At 50.1% G+C, this 25,058-nt stretch overlaps 1 protein-coding gene across 1 annotated transcript in view; it reads right to left on the bottom strand.

Annotated features, from left to right (window-relative positions):
• Nucleotides 1-356: 356 nt before the first annotated feature.
• LOC308610868 (uncharacterized protein) overlaps nt 357-25,058 on the bottom strand; it is a gene marked incomplete at both ends in the record, with an annotated part of 83,148 nt that continues 58,446 nt past the window's right edge. The window contains 2 exons of the mRNA XM_081259869.1: nt 357-965; nt 7,552-8,160. Coding sequence (XP_081115995.1) covers nt 357-965; nt 7,552-8,160 — 1,218 coding nt within the window. The remainder of the gene's footprint in view (nt 966-7,551; nt 8,161-25,058) is intronic.

The raw sequence follows: 25,058 nt of genomic DNA, 5'->3' as shown, positions 1-25,058 counted from the left end.
GATGTTCCACAACTGATGAGACTACCTGGGCTGGGGTAAGTGTTCAAGAAGAGACCAGACAGTCAGGATGCTGTAGGAGGGATTACAGCCCTGGTGAGGAGACCAGTGCAGCTGATAATGATACCTAAGGTCTCTCTGAAATTCAGCCCTGTGGGACAAGGTGGAGAAGCACTCGGAACCTCTCCAGTGTGGTGAATCCCATAGTGATAGCTCGTTTGTCCCTGACCCTTTTCAACAATAGAAGGTATTTCCCAGGTGAGTCTCAGAGAGCACCAAAGGCTATGAAGGACCAGCTTTGCCCTGCTCTCCCAAAGCACCCTGCCCCGTGTTCTTGAGTCTCTGTGGGTGCTTCCCACTAGGATTTTGGCATCCTCTGTAGTCGCTGCATCTCCAGTTTGGAGCATCGGGGTACTGCTGTAACTGTCTACCGGTGGTCTCAGGATATAGACAAGCTTTTCCCAATGGGAAAAGAGGTCTTTTTGTGCATCGGAAGAGGGGCACAGCTGCAGATAGAAAGTCCGGCCGGTAGCAAGATTCAGGCACAGCTGCTGTTTCTCACGGTTGTGGATGGAGATCTTGACAAACTTCAAGGGAAGCAGCCTGGTGAGCTCTAGGGTCTTCACGGGCTTGCAACCTCTCCCCTTGGTGATCCCGGCGCATCTGACATGCTCTTCACAGACTTTCGTTGTTCGGGCCAGCAGCATGACGTCAGGTAGTGGGAAGAGGGGGCTGGTGGATGCGACACCCACAGTCACCCTTCGGACGCGGTTGTCTAGGTCAATCAGTTCTCCTTTCTTGCTGACCTGGATAAAGTCGCTCTCAAACATGGGAGCGTACTTGAAAATGTCATACTCTCCTCCCTCGTACAGTTGTCGTTGCAGGACCCCCATGGAGGTCCTCAACACCCCCACTGAACAGTAGCTATTGGCCGTGTAATGAGGTAAACTCTCACTGCTCATGGCTCTCTTCGTTCAAGACAGAGCCACCAGCCACAAATTGAGTCTCGGAGAGAGAGAGGGAACGAAAGCAACTCGTCACCTCCCTGCAGGACTCTGCCAGAGTCTCTTGGCCCGACCATATTTATACCGCAAGTCCTTTGTGACCCGTCACCATCACATCGCACACCCCTTTGTTGAGCCTCCAAGTCCCCACCCCCTTGGGGCAGGCTCACCAGCCTCCCCCTAAACCAACCACCATGTCCATAGGGAACAGGCTGACCCTGCCAGGGTATAGGTGTGGGTAGGCTGGATAGTCTTTCTACTCAAAAGGTTGAGAAAACCCTCCTGCTTTTGTAAATATCTGGGTGGTTTCCAGTCTTGTTGTTGTTACAAATCTCCCTGCAGGGGTCATCTTCGTGCTTCTGCTGAATGATGTCCTGGGGATAAAATCCTGGAAGTGGACTGTGTACTTGCTAAGGGCAGGCATCCTATGGGAATTGCTGTTCTCTGTGTCCCCAGCGTATATAGCACAGTGCTGGCAGGAACTTAGAAAGAGTGCTACGTGTCAGAGTCCCACTGGTACTGTCATTTCCAGGATATGGAGAATTTTCTCACCCATTTTCTCTTTTCAAGGAGGCTAACTTTTGTTTATATTTATATTTATATTTATATTTTTTACAGTTTTAGAAACTTTTTATTGTGAAATATAACACACATTCATGAAAGTGCAGAAAGCATAAATATAGCTTAATGAGTAACAAGAAAGTGAACACCCTTGTAGCTGCCACCCAGAGCAAGAAATAGAACCCTGCCAGCCCCTCTTCTGCATGCTCCCTCCCCACAAAGGTAACCCAAACTTGGATTGTATTTATTTTCTTTTCCTTCTTCTTTTTTATTGATGTATAGTTGATTTACAATGTTGTGTTAATTTGTGTTGTGTTAATTTCTTCGGTTAATTTCTGATTCAGTTTTTTGTATACATACATTCTTTTTCCTATTCTTTTCCATTATGGTTTATCACAGGATACTGAATATAGTTCTCTGTGCTCTACAGTAGGACCCTGCTGTTTATCCATCCTGTAGTTTGTATCTGCTAATCCCAAACTCCCAATCCTTCCCTCCTTGACCCCTGCTTGTTTTTTTGTTTTTTTTTTTTTTTTTTTTTTGCGGTACACGGGCCTCTCACTGTTGTGGCCTCTCTCGTTGCGGAGCACAGGCTCCGGAGCCATGGCTCACGGGCCCAGCCGCTCCGCGGCATGTGGGGCCCTCCCGGACCGGGGCACGAACCCGTGTCCCCTGTGTCGGCAGGCAGACTCCCAACCACTGCGCCACCAGGGAAGCCCGAAGCTGAGCTCTTGAACTGGAGTGACCCTTCCGAGAGGGTCTGTGTTGGGCTACGACGGCCTGACCTTCACACTCCACATCAATCATTTCTTGCCGTGCACCTTGGGTGAGGAACCCAGGCAATTTCCAAACTCACTGCCAGCTGAAGGCTTTCTGTGGGATGCACCCCCAGCAGCTGGGGCCACAAGTCCTTCGTTGAAGAAATGCACCCCACGTGGATATTTCAAATGGAACGGTGTCTTTCAAAGCATACCCTCCAATCTCCTCATTATATAGATCCTGTGGCCCCAAATAGGAAGTAACATAAAGTCCCATATTAACAACCCCCCCAGCCAAATACTTCTTTTCACAGAAACCACAGTACCCTCCACAAAGTGCACATTTGATCAGGCCACTCCCCTCTTGAAAACATATCATGGCTTTGCATCACTCCAAGGTCAGAAATCAAACTCCTTTAAATGGACCTCAAAGCCTTGCATGGCGTGGCCCCTGCTGTGTTCCCCAGCATCACATCACGCTTGCTGTGCCAGCCACGACACTGCCTTCAATATGCCTCCCACCGTAGCACATCTTCAACAATCCTGTGAATGACCTTATTTTGCTGTAGGGAAAAAAACCCTTTCTAGTATGTATGTGTGTTGCCAGACTTGAAGTTTGGGACATTGGTTAGTTTGTAATCAACCATCCATTGCCTAATTGCACTTGCAGCTGCAGAATTGCTACCACGGTGATGAATATTGCTGTCCAAAATATTGGCCTTTATCTGATAGGGTGTACTGACTTGATACCCAAATTGATGTCTCCCTCCAGAAGAAGATGCCTGTTGCTTTGAAATACGTAGGTATCTGTGCATGTGTCTCTTGATGAACCGTCAAGATAGAAAAGGAAATCCAGAGCAAGTGCCAGGCAGGGCACGTTGCGGTGGGCAAGTCCCCACCTCCACTTTACTACTGCACTGGAGGTGTAAATTGTGTCAACTGTGGGTCTGCTCAGCTAACGCCCTGCATAGTGGACTAACTAGGTTCACGTTAAAGAAGTCCTTTGGGGTGAGGGAGTGAGAATGCCTAATACAGGCTAAGAAAGACAAAAGGTAAAGCCAAGGGTACAGAATCCTAAGATGAAGCTGTTTTAAGTAGGCTGATTCAGCCTCTGGCATAGTGAAAATCTGGGGCTCTGAGTCAAAGGCTTTGGAAAGAGTTCCCCTTTATCTCCCTCCTCTACCCCGTAACTCCTCACATTTCCGGAAGGCTTCCCCCAAACCCCTCTCAGGTCTTAGAGAACATGGCTCTTTCTCTCCTCTTACCAAGACCCACTGCTTCAAGAGGTAACTCCCAGGACACATTGATCCCCACAATCTATTGGTCTTTGTGTATCGGAAATCACAAGATGGGATTTTCCAGCCACCCACCAGAGCAACTGAGAAGGGCTTCCTCTCATCCTCCCAAGCTACCACTCCTCCCAGAATCCGTATCTTATTTCTCACCTCCTCCACCTCTACCACTTAATTTGCTCTGCAGAGAAAGTCCCTAAGTTTTACTGGAAACCCAACTTCCATCCTAGTAGACCCTGTTGTCACAGAAGGGAATGAGCAGAGAATTGCAAGGCTAGCAGATGACTCCCCGGTTCATACAAAGACACATGGGGCTTCCCTGGTGGCGCAGTGGTTGGGAGTCCGCCTGCCGATGCAGGGGGCACGGGTTCGTGTCCCTGTCCGGGAAGATCCTACATGCCGTGGAGCCGCTGGGCCCGTGAGCCATGGCCGCTGAGCCTGTGCGTCCGGAGCCTGTGCTCCGCAATGGGAGAGGCCACAGCAGCGAGAGGCCCGCATACCGCAAAAAAAAAAAAAACCGCAAAACAAAAAACACACATGGTTCTCAGAGGCATTCTTCTCAAATCCGACGGTTGTTAACTGTTATCAACAGTTACTCTAATCCAACTGTCATCAAGTGTTGTTAACAATTTAATGATTTTCATGGACTCATGAAATTTATTTACAACTTTTTTTTAAACTGGAAAGACTTTTTTATGATGGACATTTAAAAATGCATAATCTCAGTATGAAATGAGATTTCATAATCTCATTTATGATTTTTTTTATTTTTAGAATCGCTTTCCACATGCATACATAATTTGCATAGTTCATCAGTACAGAGCATTTTGGATTATTCTGTTATTCCTTAGCAATATATCTAAACCTTTCTTGTGTTCCTGGATAGTGAGTATTTATGTCCCTTAGTTTCTTTATGTTATAGTTCTTGAAAGATATCTTTCAGACTTTGTCATCCATCTCTTGTGCATATATTGAAAGGAAAACAACAGTGAAACAAATTGGTTGAGATATTTCTAAGGCAGTGACTGCCACTTGGCTGACAGCAGTATAAGAATCATCCTGATGTCAGAGACGTTAAAATAAAATGGAAACGATAATACATTCCCATGGACATACCGCTTTGCATAATAGCTTTTCCTCCCAGACCATCCCTCCCTTGTTTTGACCCTACAGAAATCCAGTATTGTGAATTTTGTGTTTATCATGTCCTTGTTTTTTTCTCCCCTTTTAGCAAATGTGTGCTAAACATGGAAGCCAACCGGGGCTTTGTCTGCCTCTCAATGGTCATGTGTGAGCCTTGTTTCTGAACCAGGAATGACTCTGAAGCTCCTAAAGAAGGAGAGGATCTTACTGGATGTCTTACTTAGAGTCCCTGAACTGGTGGCGGACTGGCTGTTCCTCAGTTTGCGAGCTGTCCTCCCGTCCTTTGTCAACTTTGGAGTTTCCATGGCCAGATGAGGACCAGTGGGAGGATGATTTCTGGGTCTTGTCCCCTCCTGTCCTGTGGTGACCTTCACGTGTCCTGCGGTGATGGGAACTTTTCCTCGATGAAGACGTGTCCTTCTTTTCTTTTTTTCTCTCCAGGCTTCATCCCTGGGGTGGAAGCCCTTCTGGCTTCCATCCCGTTCAGACATGTAGCCTTCGGTCTGCAAGGTGGAGACCACGGGGTCTGCGACCTTCCCTTCAGCTCTTCCAGCAGCAGGCTTGCTGGTTGTGACTGCAACTGGCAACACCATGCTCATGCTGCTCTCTGGACCATCTGCCCCCGTCGAGGATGTGCTGGCATCATCGGCCAAGACCAGGTTCGTGTCCTGCAAGGATAAGCTGGCAGCACCTGCAGTGTCCTCGCCGGATCCGCTTTCTCCTGGATCCTTGATGGTGGCTCCCGCCAGGCCCATGGTCAACCCTGCCGCTGCTCCTTCGGCGCTTTTCACGGCTGCAGTTGATCCATGGGGGGCACCTGCAATGGCCTCGCCAGATCCGCTTTCTCCTGGATCCTTGATGGTGGCTCCCGCCAGGCCCATGGTCAACCCTGCCGCTGATCCTTCGGCGCTTTTCACGGCTGCAGTTGATCCATGGGGGGCACCTGCAATGGCCTCGCCAGATCCGCTTTCTCCTGGATCCTTGATGGTGGCTCCAGCCAGGCCCATGGCCATTCCTGCCGCTGATCCTTCGGCGCTTTTCACGGCTGCATTTGATCCATGGGGGGCACCTGCAATGGCCTCGCCGGATCCGCTTTCTCCTGGATCCTTGATAATGGCTCCCGCCAGGCCCATGGACATCCCTGCCGCTGATCCTTCGATGCATTTCACGGCTGCAGTTGATCCATGGGGGGGCACCTGCAGTGGCCTCACCGGATCCGCTTTCTCCTGGATCCTTGATGGTGGCTCCCGCCAGACCGGTGGTCATCCCTGCCGCTGATCCTTCGGCGGTTTTCACGGCTGCAGTTGAGACATGGGGGGCACCTGCAATGGCCTCGCTGAATCCGCTTTCTCTTGGATCCTTGATGGTGGCTACAGCCAGGTCCGTGGTCATCCCTGCCGCTGATCCATCGGCGCTTTTCACGGCTGCAGTTGATCCAAGGGGGGCACCTGCAGTGGCCTCGCCGGATCCGCTTTTTCCTGGATCCTTGACCGTGGCTCCCGCCAGGTCCGTGGTCATCCCTGCCGCTGATTCTTCGGAGCTTTTCACGGCTGCACTTGATGTGTGGTGGCACCTGCAATGGCCTCGCCGGATCCGCTTTCTCCAGGATCCTTGATGGTGGCTCCTTGATGGTGGCTCCAGCCAGGCCCATGGCCATTCCTGCCACTGTTCCTTCGTCGCTTTTCACGGCGGTAGTAGATCCATGGTGGGTACCTGCAATGGCCTCGCCGGATCTGCTTTCTCCTGGATCCTGGATAATGGCTCCCGCCAGGCCCATGGACAACCCTGCCGCTGATCCTTCGGCGCTTTTCACGCCTGCAGTTGATCCATCGGGGATACCTGCAGTGGCCTCGCCGGATCCGCTTTCTCCTGGATCCTTGATGGTGGCTCCCGCCAGGCCCATGGTCATTCCTCCTGCTGATCCTTCGGCACTTTTTGTGGCTCCAGTCACGTCACGAAGCTTGTGAAGCCCAGCCTCATCCTGATCCCTTTCTCTGTGGAGCTCTGTGGTCTGAGCCAAGGGGAGGAGAATCAGGTAAGTTAGAGATGACAGAAAGTGAGATCTGAACTGTCTGCTCCTCTCTCATCCTGGAGCTGAGCAACTCAAGGGCTTATACTTAGAATAACCTTTGAGATCACCCAGTCTAAGCTCCCATTGGATGCTAGATCCCATCTACTGCACCGCTCTCAAACGGCCACTCCATTTTACTTGAACAGTCCCAGGGTCAGGGAAAGCACTGATACAGTTCTCCATGATACACACTTTAATTTTATACCCTTGTGCTTCTCTCTCTGCAGGACAGACTCCTAGAAGTGGGGTTCCCGGGTCAAGGGATGCACACCTTCTGCATTTTGGTGACTCCACGGGTTGGGCTGATTTGAATCAGCATGTCGGCGTCACGGGGAGACACAATGAAGGAAGGACTTCCTAACTGTGAATGATGTTCCACAACTGATGAGACTACCTGGGCTGGGGTAAGTGTTCAAGAAGAGACCAGACAGTCAGGATGCTGTAGGAGGGATTACAGCCCTGGTGAGGAGACCAGTGCAGCTGATAATGATACCTAAGGTCTCTCTGAAATTCAGCCCTGTGGGACAAGGTGGAGAAGCACTCGGAACCTCTCCAGTGTGGTGAATCCCATAGTGATAGCTCGTTTGTCCCTGACCCTTTTCAACAATAGAAGGTATTTCCCAGGTGAGTCTCAGAGAGCACCAAAGGCTATGAAGGACCAGCTTTGCCCTGCTCTCCCAAAGCACCCTGCCCCGTGTTCTTGAGTCTCTGTGGGTGCTTCCCACTAGGATTTTGGCATCCTCTGTAGTCGCTGCATCTCCAGTTTGGAGCATCGGGGTACTGCTGTAACTGTCTACCGGTGGTCTCAGGATATAGACAAGCTTTTCCCAATGGGAAAAGAGGTCTTTTTGTGCATCGGAAGAGGGGCACAGCTGCAGATAGAAAGTCCGGCCGGTAGCAAGATTCAGGCACAGCTGCTGTTTCTCACGGTTGTGGATGGAGATCTTGACAAACTTCAAGGGAAGCAGCCTGGTGAGCTCTAGGGTCTTCACGGGCTTGCAACCTCTCCCCTTGGTGATCCCGGCGCATCTGACATGCTCTTCACAGACTTTCGTTGTTCGGGCCAGCAGCATGACGTCAGGTAGTGGGAAGAGGGGGCTGGTGGATGCGACACCCACAGTCACCCTTCGGACGCGGTTGTCTAGGTCAATCAGTTCTCCTTTCTTGCTGACCTGGATAAAGTCGCTCTCAAACATGGGAGCGTACTTGAAAATGTCATACTCTCCTCCCTCGTACAGTTGTCGTTGCAGGACCCCCATGGAGGTCCTCAACACCCCCACTGAACAGTAGCTATTGGCCGTGTAATGAGGTAAACTCTCACTGCTCATGGCTCTCTTCGTTCAAGACAGAGCCACCAGCCACAAATTGAGTCTCGGAGAGAGAGAGGGAACGAAAGCAACTCGTCACCTCCCTGCAGGACTCTGCCAGAGTCTCTTGGCCCGACCATATTTATACCGCAAGTCCTTTGTGACCCGTCACCATCACATCGCACACCCCTTTGTTGAGCCTCCAAGTCCCCACCCCCTTGGGGCAGGCTCACCAGCCTCCCCCTAAACCAACCACCATGTCCATAGGGAACAGGCTGACCCTGCCAGGGTATAGGTGTGGGTAGGCTGGATAGTCTTTCTACTCAAAAGGTTGAGAAAACCCTCCTGCTTTTGTAAATATCTGGGTGGTTTCCAGTCTTGTTGTTGTTACAAATCTCCCTGCAGGGGTCATCTTCGTGCTTCTGCTGAATGATGTCCTGGGGATAAAATCCTGGAAGTGGACTGTGTACTTGCTAAGGGCAGGCATCCTATGGGAATTGCTGTTCTCTGTGTCCCCAGCGTATATAGCACAGTGCTGGCAGGAACTTAGAAAGAGTGCTACGTGTCAGAGTCCCACTGGTACTGTCATTTCCAGGATATGGAGAATTTTCTCACCCATTTTCTCTTTTCAAGGAGGCTAACTTTTGTTTATATTTATATTTATATTTATATTTTTTACAGTTTTAGAAACTTTTTATTGTGAAATATAACACACATTCATGAAAGTGCAGAAAGCATAAATATAGCTTAATGAGTAACAAGAAAGTGAGCACCCTTGTAGCTGCCACCCAGAGCAAGAAATAGAACCCTGCCAGCCCCTCTTCTGCATGCTCCCTCCCCACAAAGGGAACCCAACCTTGGCTTCTATTTTTTTTCTTTTCCCCCTTCTTTTTTATTGACAGTGTAGTTGATTTACAAGGTTGTATTCGTTTCTGTTGTGTTAATTTCTGATTCAGTTTCATGTGTATTCTTTGTATATTTCATGTATAGTCTTTTTCCTATTCTTTTCCATTATGGTTTATCACAGGATACTGACTATAGTTCTCTGTGCTCTACAGTAGGACCCTGCTGTTTATCCACCCTGTAGTTTGTATCTGCTAATCCCAAACTCCCAATCCTTCCCCGCCCCCAACCCCACTGAAAACCCCAAGTCTCTTCCCTATGTCTGGGAGTCTGTTTCTGTTTTGCAGATATGTTCATTTGCGTCGTACTTTAGAGTCCACGTATAAGGGCTATCATGTGGTGAGAAATGTTATTTTTTAAATAGGCTTCCCAGGTGATCCTTATGCATGTGAATGTTGGAGAACTACTGTCTTCCACTGTAAAGTTATGGCATACTGGGGCTGAAAGAGGCCCCCCAGACCTCCTAGCCCAGTGGTTTTCCAACTTGGCTGCTGCACAGTAGAATTATTGGGTGAGATTTTTAAAACTCCCGGTGCTGGAGGGCTTACCCCACCTAAATGTCATCAGAATCTCTGGGATTGGGGTCAGGCTATCAATGTTTGTTTGTTTGTTTGTTTTGAAGCTCCCCAGGGAACTCCCAACATACAACCAAGGGTAAGAATCACTGCAGCGGTCCAATCCATTGGTTTTACAGTTGGGGACCCCGTGGCTGCCCACAGAGGTACCATTACAGAGAGGCAGAGTGACCCAGGAGAGTCAGTGGCCCAGACAGGATAGGAACTCAGATTTCCTGACTCCTCGTTGGTGCTGCTTCTACCATAAAGATTGTGTCCCTTTGTTGAGCCAATGACAACCCTGATCCCCCCCGTGTTCTGTTTTACCCTACACAAAGTAAAATAACTCCCAATGGTTTCATTTCCTTACAAGCCAGAGAGAGTTTCTGTTTTCATAAGGTGAACCTCTGACCCCAGCTATGGCCTAAAGCTCAGCCCCGGCTGCAGACTTGTCCTCCCTCCACCCTACGTGCCCTGGAGAAGCCTTGCTGGGAAAACAGGCTTCTCTTTCGGGCAGTGGCTATGCACGTGTGACCTGCGAGCAAGCGACCAAAACCTTTTTCTGTGCTTATTTCCTTGCCTTCTACAGAGTGCCCATAACCAAACCAAAGGGCTTTGCTGAGAAAAGGATGGTTTTTCCATAACATAGCCTCGTGCTAGGCACAGCACGGCACAGACACCCCGTAAATACTTGATGAATTCAGTAATTAATTCAGCAACGCAAGTTTACACATCACGCAGTCACCTCCCCCAGCTTATCTTCTCCCCAAACTATATTTACATAGTAAATCTTATTTCCAAAGATTCGCAACCTCGCAATGAACATTTCTGTATAGTGCATCTATTTCCAGCCCTAGTGAATGGCTGAATGATACTTAATACCTATCTTGTACAACAAAATTTTGATTCTGGGGTCTCAGGCCAAAGCACAATTCGCATCACAGAAGTCACTGTCAAGTCCCTACCAGGCGAGGGGACATAGAAAACACAAGATAGCATTTCTTTTGGAGTTGTACGGTTTCCTTTATTAAAGAAAGTAGGAACTGCCTCTCTAGGGAAGGACCCAAGCCAACCGGGGCTTTGTCTACCTCCCAGTGGTCATGTGTGAGCCTTGGTGCTGAATCAGGAGTGACTGAAGCGCCTAAAGAAGGAGAGGATCTCACTGGATGCCTTACTTAGAGTCCCCGAACTGGTGGCGGGCTGGCTCTTCCTCCGTCTGCGAGCTGTCCTCCCCTCCTTGGTCAACTTTGGGGTTTTCATGGCCGCATGAGGACCAGTGGGAGGATGCTTTCTGGGTCTTGTCCCCTCGTGTCCTGTGGTGACCTTCACCTGTCCTGCGGTGATGGGAACTTTTCCTCGATGAAGACGTGTCCTTCTTTCCTTTTTTTCCTTCCAGGCTTCATCCCTGGGGTGGGAGACCTTCTGGCTTCCATCCCCTTCAGACGTGTAGCCTTCGCTCTGCAAGGTGGAGACCACGGGGGCTGCGACCTTCCCTTCAGCTCTTCCAGCAGCAGGCTTGCTGGTTGTGACTGCACCTGGCAACACCATGCTCATGCTGCTCTCTGGACCATCTGCCCCCGTCGAGGATGTGCTGGCAACATCCGCCGAGACCAGGCTCGTGTCCTGCAGGGATAGGCTGGCAGCACCTGCAGTGGCCTGGCCGGATCTGCTTTCTCCTGGATCCTCGATGGTGGCTCCCGCCAGGCCCACGGTCATCCCTGCCGCCGATCCTTCGGCGCCTTTCAGGGCTGCAGGTGACCCACGGGGGGCATGATGGATTCCCTCTCCCCCCACATAAGCACAAGACGTGGCTCCAGTCACGTCACGAAGCTTGCGAAGCCCAACCTCATCCTGATCCCTTTCTCTGTGGAGCTCTGTGGTCTGAGCCAAGGGGAGGAGAGACAGGTAAGATAGAGATGACAGAAAGTGAGCTCAGAACTGTCCGCTCCTCTCTCATCCTGGAGCTGAGCAACTCAAGGCCTTATACTTAGAATAACCTTTGAAATCACCCAGTCTAAGCTCCCATTGGATGCAAGACCCCATCTACTGCACCCCTGTCAAACGGCCACTCCACTGTACTTGAACAGTCCCAGGGCCAGGGAGAGCACTGATACAATTCTCCATGATGCTATGCACTTTAACTTTATACCCTTGTGCTTCTCTCCCTGCAGGACAGATTCCTAGAAGTGGGGTTCCTGGGTCAAGGGATGCACACCTTCTACATTTTGGTGACTCCACGGGTTGGGCTGATTTGAGTCAGCATGTCGGAGTCCCGGGGAGACACAATGAAGGAAGGACTTCCTAGCTGTGAATGACGTTCCCCACCTGCTGAGACTACCTGGGCTGGGGTAAGTGTTCAGGAAGAGAGCAGACAGTCAGGATGCTGTAGGAGGGATTACAGCCCTGGTGATGAGACCAGTGCAGCCGAGATGATACCTAAGGTCTCTCTGAAATTCGGCCTCGTGGGACAAGGTGGAGAAGCACTCGGAACCTCTCCCGTGTGGGGACTCCCGTAGTGATAGCTCGTTTGTCCCTGACCCTTTTCAACGGTAGAAGGTATTTCCCAGGCGAGTCTCAGAGAGCACCAAAGGCTATGAAGGACCAGCTTTGCCCTGCTCTCCCAAAGCACCCTGCCCCGTGTTCTTGAGTCCCTGTCGGTGCTTACCACTAGGATGTTGGCATCCTCTGTAGTCGCTGCATCTCCAGTTTGGAGCATCGGGGTACTGCTGTAACTGTCTACCGGTGGTCTCAGGATATAGACAAGCTTTTCCCAATAGGAAAAGAGGTCTTCTTGTGCGTCGGAAGAGGGGCACAGCTGCAGGTAGAAAGTCCGGCCGGTAGCAAGATTCAGGCACAGCTGCTGTTTCTCCCGGTTGTGGATGGAGATCTTGACAAACTTCAAGGGGAGCAGCCTGGTGAGCTCTAGGGTCTTCACGGGCTTGCAACCTCTCCCCTTGGTGACCCCGGCACAGACTCTCCTTGGTCGGGCCAGCAGCATGACGTCAGGTAGCGGGAAGAGGGGGCTGGTGGATGCGACGCCCACAGTCACCGTTCGGACGCGGTTGTCTAGGTCAATCAGTTCTCCTTCCTTGCTGACCTGGATAAAGTCGCTCTCCAACATGGGAGCGTGCTTGAAAATGTCATACTCTCCTCCCTCGTACAGTTGTCGTTGCAGGACCCCCATGGAGGTCCTCGACACCCCCACTGAACAGTAGCTGTTGGCCGTGTAATGAGGTAAACTCTCACTGCTCATGGCTCTCTTCGTTCAAGACAGAGCCACCAGCCACAAACTGAGTCTCGGAGGGAGAGAGAGAGAGGGAACGAAAGCACCTCGTCACCTCCCTGCAGGACTCTGCCAGAGTCTCTTGACCCGACCCTATTTATACCGCAAGCCCTTTGTGACCCGTCACCATCGCATCACACACCCCTTTGTTGAGCGTCCAAGCCCCCACCCCCTTGGGGCAGGCTCACCAGCCTCCCCCTAAACCAACCACCACGTCCATAGGGAAGAGGCTGACCCTGCCAGGGTATAGGTGTGGGTAGGCTGGATAGTCTTTCTACTCAAAAGGTTGAGAAAACCCTCCTGCTCTTGTAAATATCTGGGTGGCTTCCAGTCTTGTTGTTGTTACAGATCTCCATCATCTTGGCGCTTCTGCTGAATGATGTCCTGGGGATAAAATCCTGGAAGTGGACCGTGTACTTGCTAAGGGCAGGCATCCTATGGGGATTGCTGTTCTCTGTGCCCCCAGCGTATACAGCCCAGTGCTGGCAGGAACTTAGAAAGAGTGCTGCTACCTGTCAGAGTCCCACTGGTACTGTCATTTCCAGGATATGGAGAATTTTCTCACCCATTTTCTCTTTTCAAGGAGGCTAACTTTTGTTTATATTTATATTTATATTTCTTACAGTTTTAGAAACTTTTTATTGTGAAATATAACACACATTCATGAAAGTGCAGAAAGCATAAATATAGCTTAATGAGTAACAAGAAAGTGAACACCCTTGTAGCTGCCACCCAGAGCAAGAAATAGATCCCTGCCAGCCCCTCTTCTGCATGCTCCCTCCCCACAAAGGTAACCCAAACTTGGATTGTATTTATTTTCTTTTCCTTCTTCTTTTTTATTAATGTATAGTTGATTTACAATGTTGTGTTAATTTGTGTTGTGTTAATTTCTTCGGTTAATTTCTGATTCAGTTTTTTGTATACATACATTCTTTTTCCTATTCTTTTCCATTATGGTTTATCACAGGATACTGAATATAGTTCTCTGTGCTCTACAGTAGGACCCTGCTGTTTATCCATCCTGTAGTTTGTATCTGCTAATCCCAAACTCCCAATCCTTCCCTCCTTGACCCCTGCTTGTTTTTTTGTTTGTTTTTTTTTTTTTTTTGCGGTACGCGGGCCTCTCACTGTTGTGGCCTCTCTCGTTGCGGAGCACAGGCTCCGGAGCCATGGCTCACGGGCCCAGCCGCTCCGCGGCATGTGGGGCCCTCCCGGACCGGGGCACGAACCCGTGTCCCCTGTGTCGGCAGGCGGACTCCCAACCACTGCGCCACCAGGGAAGCCCGAAGCTGAGCTCTTGAACTGGAGTGACCCTTCCGAGAGGGTCTGTGTTGGGCTACGACGGCCTGACCTTCACACTCCACATCAATCATTTCTTGCCGTGCACCTCGGGTGAGGAACCCAGGCAATTTCCAAACTCACTGCCAGCTGAAGGCTTTCTGTGGGATGCACCCCCAGCAGCTGGGGCCACAAGTCCTTCGTTGAAGAAATGCACCCCACGTGGATATTTCAAATGGAACGGTGTCTTTCAAAGCATACCCTCCAATCTCCTCATTATATAGATCCTGTGGCCCCAAATAGGAAGTAACATAAAGTCCCATATTAACAACCCCCCCAGCCAAATACTTCTTTTCACAGAAACCACAGTACCCTCCACAAAGTGCACATTTGATCAGGCCACTCCCCTCTTGAAAACATATCATGGCTTTGCATCACTCCAAGGTCAGAAATCAAACTCCTTTAAATGGACCTCAAAGCCTTGCATGGCGTGGCCCCTGCTGTGTTCCCCAGCATCACATCACGCTTGCTGTGCCAGCCACGACACTGCCTTCAATATGCCTCCCACCGTAGCACATCTTCAACAATCCTGTGAATGACCTTATTTTGCTGTAGGGAAAAAAACCCTTTCTAGTATGTATGTGTGTTGCCAGACTTGAAGTTTGGGACATTGGTCAGTTTGTAATCAACCATCCATTGCGTAATTGCACTTGCAGCTGCAGAATTGCTACCACGGTGATGAATATTGCTGTCCAAAATATTGGCCTTTATCTGATAGGGTGTACTGACTTGATACCCAAATTGATGTCTCCCTCCAGAGGAAGATGCCTGTTGCTTTGAAATACGTAGGTATCTGTGCATGTGTCTCTTGATGAACCGTCAAGATAGAAAAGGAAATCCAGAGCAAGTGCCAGGCAGGGCACGTTGCGGTGGGCAAGTCCCCACCTCCACTTTACTACTGCACTGGAGGTGTAAATTGTGTCAACTGTGGGTCTGCTCAGCTAACGCCCTGCATAGTGGACTAACTAGGTTCACGTTAAAGAAGTCCTTTGGGGTGAGGGAGTGAGAATGCCTAATACAGGCTAAGAAAGACAAAAGGTAAAGCCAAGGGTACAGAATCCTAAGATGAAGCTGTTTTAAGTAGGCTGATTCAGCCTCTGGCATGGTGAAAATCTGGGGCTCTGAGTCAAAGGCTTTGGAAAGAGTTCCCCTTTATCTCCCTCCTCTACCCCGTAACTCCTCACATTTCCGGAAGGCTTCCCCCAAACCCCTCTCAGGTCTTAGAGAACATGGCTCTTTCTCTCCTCTTACCAAGACCCACTGCTTCAAGAGGTAACTCCCAGGACACATTGATCCCCACAATCTATTGGTCTTTGTGTATCGGAAATCACAAGATGGGATTTTCCAGCCACCCACCAGAGCAACTGAGAAGGGCTTCCTCTCATCCTCCCAAGCTACCACTCCTCCCAGAATCCGTATCTTATTTCTCACCTCCTCCACCTCTACCACTTAATTTGCTCTGCAGAGAAAGTCCCTAAGTTTTACTGGAAACCCAACTTCCATCCTAGTAGACCCTGTTGTCACAGAAGGGAATGAGCAGAGAATTGCAAGGCTAGCAGATGACTCCCCGGTTCATACAAAGACACATGGGGCTTCCCTGGTGGCGCAGTGGTTGGGAGTCCGCCTGCCGATGCAGGGGGCACGGGTTCGTGTCCCTGTCCGGGAAGATCCTACATGCCGTGGAGCCGCTGGGCCCGTGAGCCATGGCCGCTGAGCCTGTGCGTCCGGAGCCTGTGCTCCGCAATGGGAGAGGCCACAGCAGCGAGAGGCCCGCATACCGCAAAAAAAAAACAAACCGCAAAACAAAAAACACACATGGTTCTCAGAGGCATTCTTCTCAAATCCGACGGTTGTTAACTGTTATCAACAGTTACTCTAATCCAACTGTTATCAAGTGTTGTTAACAATTTAATGATTTTCATGGACTCATGAAATTTATTTACAACTTTTTTTTAAACTGGAAAGACTTTTTTATGATGGACATTTAAAAATGCATAATCTCAGTATGAAATGAGATTTCATAATCTCATTTATGATTTTTTTTATTTTTAGAATCGCTTTCCACATGCATACATAATTTGCATAGTTCATCAGTACAGAGCATTTTGGATTATTCTGTTATTCCTTAGCAATATATCTAAACCTTTCTTGTGTTCCTGGATAGTGAGTATTTATGTCCCTTAGTTTCTTTATGTTATAGTTCTTGAAAGATATCTTTCAGACTTTGTCATCCATCTCTTGTGCATATATTGAAAGGAAAACAACAGTGAAACAAATTGGTTGAGATATTTCTAAGGCAGTGACTGCCACTTGGCTGACAGCAGTATAAGAATCATCCTGATGTCAGAGATGTTAAAATAAAATGGAAACGATAATACATTCCCATGGACATACCGCTTTGCATAATAGCTTTTCCTCCCAGACCATCCCTCCCTTGTTTTGACCCTACAGAAATCCAGTATTGTGAATTTTGTGTTTATCATGTCCTTGTTTTTTTCTCCCCTTTTAGCAAATGTGTGCTAAACATGGAAGCCAACCGGGGCTTTGTCTGCCTCTCAATGGTCATGTGTGAGCCTTGTTTCTGAACCAGGAATGACTCTGAAGCTCCTAAAGAAGGAGAGGATCTTACTGGATGTCTTACTTAGAGTCCCTGAACTGGTGGCGGACTGGCTGTTCCTCAGTTTGCGAGCTGTCCTCCCGTCCTTTGTCAACTTTGGAGTTTCCATGGCCAGATGAGGACCAGTGGGAGGATGATTTCTGGGTCTTGTCCCCTCCTGTCCTGTGGTGACCTTCACGTGTCCTGCGGTGATGGGAACTTTTCCTCGATGAAGACGTGTCCTTCTTTTCTTTTTTTCTCTCCAGGCTTCATCCCTGGGGTGGAAGCCCTTCTGGCTTCCATCCCGTTCAGACATGTAGCCTTCGGTCTGCAAGGTGGAGACCACGGGGTCTGCGACCTTCCCTTCAGCTCTTCCAGCAGCAGGCTTGCTGGTTGTGACTGCAACTGGCAACACCATGCTCATGCTGCTCTCTGGACCATCTGCCCCCGTCGAGGATGTGCTGGCATCATCGGCCAAGACCAGGTTCGTGTCCTGCAAGGATAAGCTGGCAGCACCTGCAGTGTCCTCGCCGGATCCGCTTTCTCCTGGATCCTTGATGGTGGCTCCCGCCAGGCCCATGGTCAACCCTGCCGCTGCTCCTTCGGCGCTTTTCACGGCTGCAGTTGATCCATGGGGGGCACCTGCAATGGCCTCGCCAGATCCGCTTTCTCCTGGATCCTTGATGGTGGCTCCCGCCAGGCCCATGGTCAACCCTGCCGCTGATCCTTCGGCGCTTTTCACGGCTGCAGTTGATCCATGGGGGGCACCTGCAATGGCCTCGCCAGATCCGCTTTCTCCTGGATCCTTGATGGTGGCTCCAGCCAGGCCCATGGCCATTCCTGCCGCTGATCCTTCGGCGCTTTTCACGGCTGCATTTGATCCATGGGGGGCACCTGCAATGGCCTCGCCGGATCCGCTTTCTCCTGGATCCTTGATAATGGCTCCCGCCAGGCCCATGGACATCCCTGCCGCTGATCCTTCGATGCATTTCACGGCTGCAGTTGATCCATGGGGGGGCACCTGCAGTGGCCTCACCGGATCCGCTTTCTCCTGGATCCTTGATGGTGGCTCCCGCCAGACCGGTGGTCATCCCTGCCGCTGATCCTTCGGCGGTTTTCACGGCTGCAGTTGAGACATGGGGGGCACCTGCAATGGCCTCGCCGGAACCGCTTTCTCCTGTATCCGTGATGGTGCCTCCCGCCAGCCGATGGATATCCCTGTCGCTGATCCTTCGGCGCTTTTCACGGCTGCAGTTGATCCAAGGGGGGCACCTGCAATGGCCTCGCCGGAACCGCTTTCTCCTGAATCTTTGATGGTGGTTCCCGCCAGGCCCGTGGTCATCCCTGCCGGTGATCCTTCTGTGCTTTTCACGGCTGCAGTTGATCCATGGGGGGCACCTGCAATGGCCTCGCTGAATCCGCTTTCTCTTGGATCCTTGATGGTGGCTACAGCCAGGTCCGTGGTCATCCCTGCCGCTGATCCATCGGCACTTTTCACGGCTGCAGTTGATCCAAGGGGGGCACCTGCAGTGGCCTCGCCGGATCCGCTTTTTCCTGGATCCTTGACCGTGGCTCCCGCCAGGTCCGTGGTCATCCCTGCCGCTGATTCTTCGGAGCTTTTCACGGCTGCACTTGATGTGTGGTGGCACCTGCAATGGCCTCGCCGGATCCGCTTTCCCCAGGATCCTTGATGGCGGCTCCTTGATCGTGGCTCCAGCCAGGCCCATGGCCATTCCTGCCACTGTTCCTTCGTCGCTTTTCACGGCGGTAGTAGATCCATGGTGGGTACCTGCAATGGCCTCGCCGGATCTGCTTTCTCCTGGATCCTGGATAATGGCTCCCGCCAGGCCCATGGGCAACCCTGCCGCTGATCCTTCGGCGCTTTTCACGCCTGCAGTTGATCCATCGGGGATACCTGCAGTGGCCTCGCCGGATCCGCTTTCTCCTGGATCCTTGATGGTGGCTCCCGCCAGGCCCATGGTCATTCCTCCTGCTGATCCTTCGGCACTTTTTGTGGCTCCAGTCACGTCACGAAGCTTGTGAAGCCCAGCCTCATCCTGATCCCTTTCTCTGTGGAGCTCTGTGGTCTGAGCCAAGGGGAGGAGAATCAGGTAAGTTAGAGATGACAGAAAGTGAGATCTGAACTGTCTGCTCCTCTCTCATCCTGGAGCTGAGCAACTCAAGGGCTTATACTTAGAATAACCTTTGAGATCACCCAGTCTAAGCTCCCATTGGATGCTAGATCCCATCTACTGCACCGCTCTCAAACGGCCACTCCATTTTACTTGAACAGTCCCAGGGTCAGGGAAAGCACTGATACAGTTCTCCATGATACACACTTTAATTTTATACCCTTGTGCTTCTCTCTCTGCAGGACAGACTCCTAGAAGTGGGGTTCCCGGGTCAAGGGATGCACACCTTCTGCATTTTGGTGACTCCACGGGTTGGGCTGATTTGAATCAGCATGTCGGCGTCACGGGGAGACACAATGAAGGAAGGACTTCCTAACTGTGAATGATGTTCCACAACTGATGAGACTACCTGGGCTGGGGTAAGTGTTCAAGAAGAGACCAGACAGTCAGGATGCTGTAGGAGGGATTACAGCCCTGGTGAGGAGACCAGTGCAGCTGATAATGATACCTAAGGTCTCTCTGAAATTCAGCCCTGTGGGACAAGGTGGAGAAGCACTCGGAACCTCTCCAGTGTGGTGAATCCCATAGTGATAGCTCGTTTGTCCCTGACCCTTTTCAACAATAGAAGGTATTTCCCAGGTGAGTCTCAGAGAGCACCAAAGGCTATGAAGGACCAGCTTTGCCCTGCTCTCCCAAAGCACCCTGCCCCGTGTTCTTGAGTCTCTGTGGGTGCTTCCCACTAGGATTTTGGCATCCTCTGTAGTCGCTGCATCTCCAGTTTGGAGCATCGGGGTACTGCTGTAACTGTCTACCGGTGGTCTCAGGATATAGACAAGCTTTTCCCAATGGGAAAAGAGGTCTTTTTGTGCATCGGAAGAGGGGCACAGCTGCAGATAGAAAGTCCGGCCGGTAGCAAGATTCAGGCACAGCTGCTGTTTCTCACGGTTGTGGATGGAGATCTTGACAAACTTCAAGGGAAGCAGCCTGGTGAGCTCTAGGGTCTTCACGGGCTTGCAACCTCTCCCCTTGGTGATCCCGGCGCATCTGACATGCTCTTCACAGACTTTCGTTGTTCGGGCCAGCAGCATGACGTCAGGTAGTGGGAAGAGGGGGCTGGTGGATGCGACACCCACAGTCACCCTTCGGACGCGGTTGTCTAGGTCAATCAGTTCTCCTTTCTTGCTGACCTGGATAAAGTCGCTCTCAAACATGGGAGCGTACTTGAAAATGTCATACTCTCCTCCCTCGTACAGTTGTCGTTGCAGGACCCCCATGGAGGTCCTCAACACCCCCACTGAACAGTAGCTATTGGCCGTGTAATGAGGTAAACTCTCACTGCTCATGGCTCTCTTCGTTCAAGACAGAGCCACCAGCCACAAATTGAGTCTCGGAGAGAGAGAGGGAACGAAAGCAACTCGTCACCTCCCTGCAGGACTCTGCCAGAGTCTCTTGGCCCGACCATATTTATACCGCAAGTCCTTTGTGACCCGTCACCATCACATCGCACACCCCTTTGTTGAGCCTCCAAGTCCCCACCCCCTTGGGGCAGGCTCACCAGCCTCCCCCTAAACCAACCACCATGTCCATAGGGAACAGGCTGACCCTGCCAGGGTATAGGTGTGGGTAGGCTGGATAGTCTTTCTACTCAAAAGGTTGAGAAAACCCTCCTGCTTTTGTAAATATCTGGGTGGTTTCCAGTCTTGTTGTTGTTACAAATCTCCCTGCAGGGGTCATCTTCGTGCTTCTGCTGAATGATGTCCTGGGGATAAAATCCTGGAAGTGGACTGTGTACTTGCTAAGGGCAGGCATCCTATGGGAATTGCTGTTCTCTGTGTCCCCAGCGTATATAGCACAGTGCTGGCAGGAACTTAGAAAGAGTGCTACGTGTCAGAGTCCCACTGGTACTGTCATTTCCAGGATATGGAGAATTTTCTCACCCATTTTCTCTTTTCAAGGAGGCTAACTTTTGTTTATATTTATATTTATATTTATATTTTTTACAGTTTTAGAAACTTTTTATTGTGAAATATAACACACATTCATGAAAGTGCAGAAAGCATAAATATAGCTTAATGAGTAACAAGAAAGTGAACACCCTTGTAGCTGCCACCCAGAGCAAGAAATAGAACCCTGCCAGCCCCTCTTCTGCATGCTCCCTCCCCACAAAGGTAACCCAAACTTGGATTGTATTTATTTTCTTTTCCTTCTTCTTTTTTATTGATGTATAGTTGATTTACAATGTTGTGTTAATTTGTGTTGTGTTAATTTCTTCGGTTAATTTCTGATTCAGTTTTTTGTATACATACATTCTTTTTCCTATTCTTTTCCATTATGGTTTATCACAGGATACTGAATATAGTTCTCTGTGCTCTACAGTAGGACCCTGCTGTTTATCCATCCTGTAGTTTGTATCTGCTAATCCCAAACTCCCAATCCTTCCCTCCTTGACCCCTGCTTGTTTTTTTTTTTTTTTTTTTTTTTTGCGGTACGCGGGCCTCTCACTGTTGTGGCCTCTCTCGTTGCGGAGCACAGGCTCCGGAGCCATGGCTCACGGGCCCAGCCGCTCCGCGGCATGTGGGGCCCTCCCGGACCGGGGCACGAACCCGTGTCCCCTGTGTCGGCAGGCGGACTCCCAACCACTGCGCCACCAGGGAAGCCCGAAGCTGAGCTCTTGAACTGGAGTGACCCTTCCGAGAGGGTCTGTGTTGGGCTACGACGGCCTGACCTTCACACTCCACATCAATCATTTCTTGCCGTGCACCTCGGGTGAGGAACCCAGGCAATTTCCAAACTCACTGCCAGCTGAAGGCTTTCTGTGGGATGCACCCCCAGCAGCTGGGGCCACAAGTCCTTCGTTGAAGAAATGCACCCCACGTGGATATTTCAAATGGAACGGTGTCTTTCAAAGCATACCCTCCAATCTCCTCATTATATAGATCCTGTGGCCCCAAATAGGAAGTAACATAAAGTCCCATATTAACAACCCCCCCAGCCAAATACTTCTTTTCACAGAAACCACAGTACCCTCCACAAAGTGCACATTTGATCAGGCCACTCCCCTCTTGAAAACATATCATGGCTTTGCATCACTCCAAGGTCAGAAATCAAACTCCTTTAAATGGACCTCAAAGCCATGCATGGCGTGGCCCCTGCTGTGTTCCCCAGCATCACATCACGCTTGCTGTGCCAGCCACGACACTGCCTTCAATATGCCTCCCACCGTAGCACATCTTCAACAATCCTGTGAATGACCTTATTTTGCTGTAGGGAAAAAAACCCTTTCTAGTATGTATGTGTGTTGCCAGACTTGAAGTTTGGGACATTGGTCAGTTTGTAATCAACCATCCATTGCGTAATTGCACTTGCAGCTGCAGAATTGCTACCACGGTGATGAATATTGCTGTCCAAAATATTGGCCTTTATCTGATAGGGTGTACTGACTTGATACCCAAATTGATGTCTCCCTCCAGAGGAAGATGCCTGTTGCTTTGAAATACGTAGGTATCTGTGCATGTGTCTCTTGATGAACCGTCAAGATAGAAAAGGAAATCCAGAGCAAGTGCCAGGCAGGGCACGTTGCGGTGGGCAAGTCCCCACCTCCACTTTACTACTGCACTGGAGGTGTAAATTGTGTCAACTGTGGGTCTGCTCAGCTAACGCCCTGCATAGTGGACTAACTAGGTTCACGTTAAAGAAGTCCTTTGGGGTGAGGGAGTGAGAATGCCTAATACAGGCTAAGAAAGACAAAAGGTAAAGCCAAGGGTACAGAATCCTAAGATGAAGCTGTTTTAAGTAGGCTGATTCAGCCTCTGGCATGGTGAAAATCTGGGGCTCTGAGTCAAAGGCTTTGGAAAGAGTTCCCCTTTATCTCCCTCCTCTACCCCGTAACTCCTCACATTTCCGGAAGGCTTCCCCCAAACCCCTCTCAGGTCTTAGAGAACATGGCTCTTTCTCTCCTCTTACCAAGACCCACTGCTTCAAGAGGTAACTCCCAGGACACATTGATCCCCACAATCTATTGGTCTTTGTGTATCGGAAATCACAAGATGGGATTTTCCAGCCACCCACCAGAGCAACTGAGAAGGGCTTCCTCTCATCCTCCCAAGCTACCACTCCTCCCAGAATCCGTATCTTATTTCTCACCTCCTCCACCTCTACCACTTAATTTGCTCTGCAGAGAAAGTCCCTAAGTTTTACTGGAAACCCAACTTCCATCCTAGTAGACCCTGTTGTCACAGAAGGGAATGAGCAGAGAATTGCAAGGCTAGCAGATGACTCCCCGGTTCATACAAAGACACATGGGGCTTCCCTGGTGGCGCAGTGGTTGGGAGTCCGCCTGCCGATGCAGGGGGCACGGGTTCGTGTCCCTGTCCGGGAAGATCCTACATGCCGTGGAGCCGCTGGGCCCGTGAGCCATGGCCGCTGAGCCTGTGCGTCCGGAGCCTGTGCTCCGCAATGGGAGAGGCCACAGCAGCGAGAGGCCCGCATACCGCAAAAAAAAAACAAACCGCAAAACAAAAAACACACATGGTTCTCAGAGGCATTCTTCTCAAATCCGACGGTTGTTAACTGTTATCAACAGTTACTCTAATCCAACTGTTATCAAGTGTTGTTAACAATTTAATGATTTTCATGGACTCATGAAATTTATTTACAACTTTTTTTTAAACTGGAAAGACTTTTTTATGATGGACATTTAAAAATGCATAATCTCAGTATGAAATGAGATTTCATAATCTCATTTATGATTTTTTTTATTTTTAGAATCGCTTTCCACATGCATACATAATTTGCATAGTTCATCAGTACAGAGCATTTTGGATTATTCTGTTATTCCTTAGCAATATATCTAAACCTTTCTTGTGTTCCTGGATAGTGAGTATTTATGTCCCTTAGTTTCTTTATGTTATAGTTCTTGAAAGATATCTTTCAGACTTTGTCATCCATCTCTTGTGCATATATTGAAAGGAAAACAACAGTGAAACAAATTGGTTGAGATATTTCTAAGGCAGTGACTGCCACTTGGCTGACAGCAGTATAAGAATCATCCTGATGTCAGAGATGTTAAAATAAAATGGAAACGATAATACATTCCCATGGACATACCGCTTTGCATAATAGCTTTTCCTCCCAGACCATCCCTCCCTTGTTTTGACCCTACAGAAATCCAGTATTGTGAATTTTGTGTTTATCATGTCCTTGTTTTTTTCTCCCCTTTTAGCAAATGTGTGCTAAACATGGAAGCCAACCGGGGCTTTGTCTGCCTCTCAATGGTCATGTGTGAGCCTTGTTTCTGAACCAGGAATGACTCTGAAGCTCCTAAAGAAGGAGAGGATCTTACTGGATGTCTTACTTAGAGTCCCTGAACTGGTGGCGGACTGGCTGTTCCTCAGTTTGCGAGCTGTCCTCCCGTCCTTTGTCAACTTTGGAGTTTCCATGGCCAGATGAGGACCAGTGGGAGGATGATTTCTGGGTCTTGTCCCCTCCTGTCCTGTGGTGACCTTCACGTGTCCTGCGGTGATGGGAACTTTTCCTCGATGAAGACGTGTCCTTCTTTTCTTTTTTTCTCTCCAGGCTTCATCCCTGGGGTGGAAGCCCTTCTGGCTTCCATCCCGTTCAGACATGTAGCCTTCGGTCTGCAAGGTGGAGACCACGGGGTCTGCGACCTTCCCTTCAGCTCTTCCAGCAGCAGGCTTGCTGGTTGTGACTGCAACTGGCAACACCATGCTCATGCTGCTCTCTGGACCATCTGCCCCCGTCGAGGATGTGCTGGCATCATCGGCCAAGACCAGGTTCGTGTCCTGCAAGGATAAGCTGGCAGCACCTGCAGTGTCCTCGCCGGATCCGCTTTCTCCTGGATCCTTGATGGTGGCTCCCGCCAGGCCCATGGTCAACCCTGCCGCTGCTCCTTCGGCGCTTTTCACGGCTGCAGTTGATCCATGGGGGGCACCTGCAATGGCCTCGCCAGATCCGCTTTCTCCTGGATCCTTGATGGTGGCTCCCGCCAGGCCCATGGTCAACCCTGCCGCTGATCCTTCGGCGCTTTTCACGGCTGCAGTTGATCCATGGGGGGCACCTGCAATGGCCTCGCCAGATCCGCTTTCTCCTGGATCCTTGAT

This window comes from Mesoplodon bidens, assembly GCF_964165515.1.
Source record: "Mesoplodon bidens genome assembly, contig: HAP1_SCAFFOLD_472, whole genome shotgun sequence".
Classification (NCBI taxonomy): Eukaryota; Metazoa; Chordata; class Mammalia; order Artiodactyla; family Ziphiidae; genus Mesoplodon; species Mesoplodon bidens.
The sequence above is the reverse complement of the archived record's forward strand: the minus strand, read 5'-3'. Positions and strand labels throughout refer to the sequence as shown.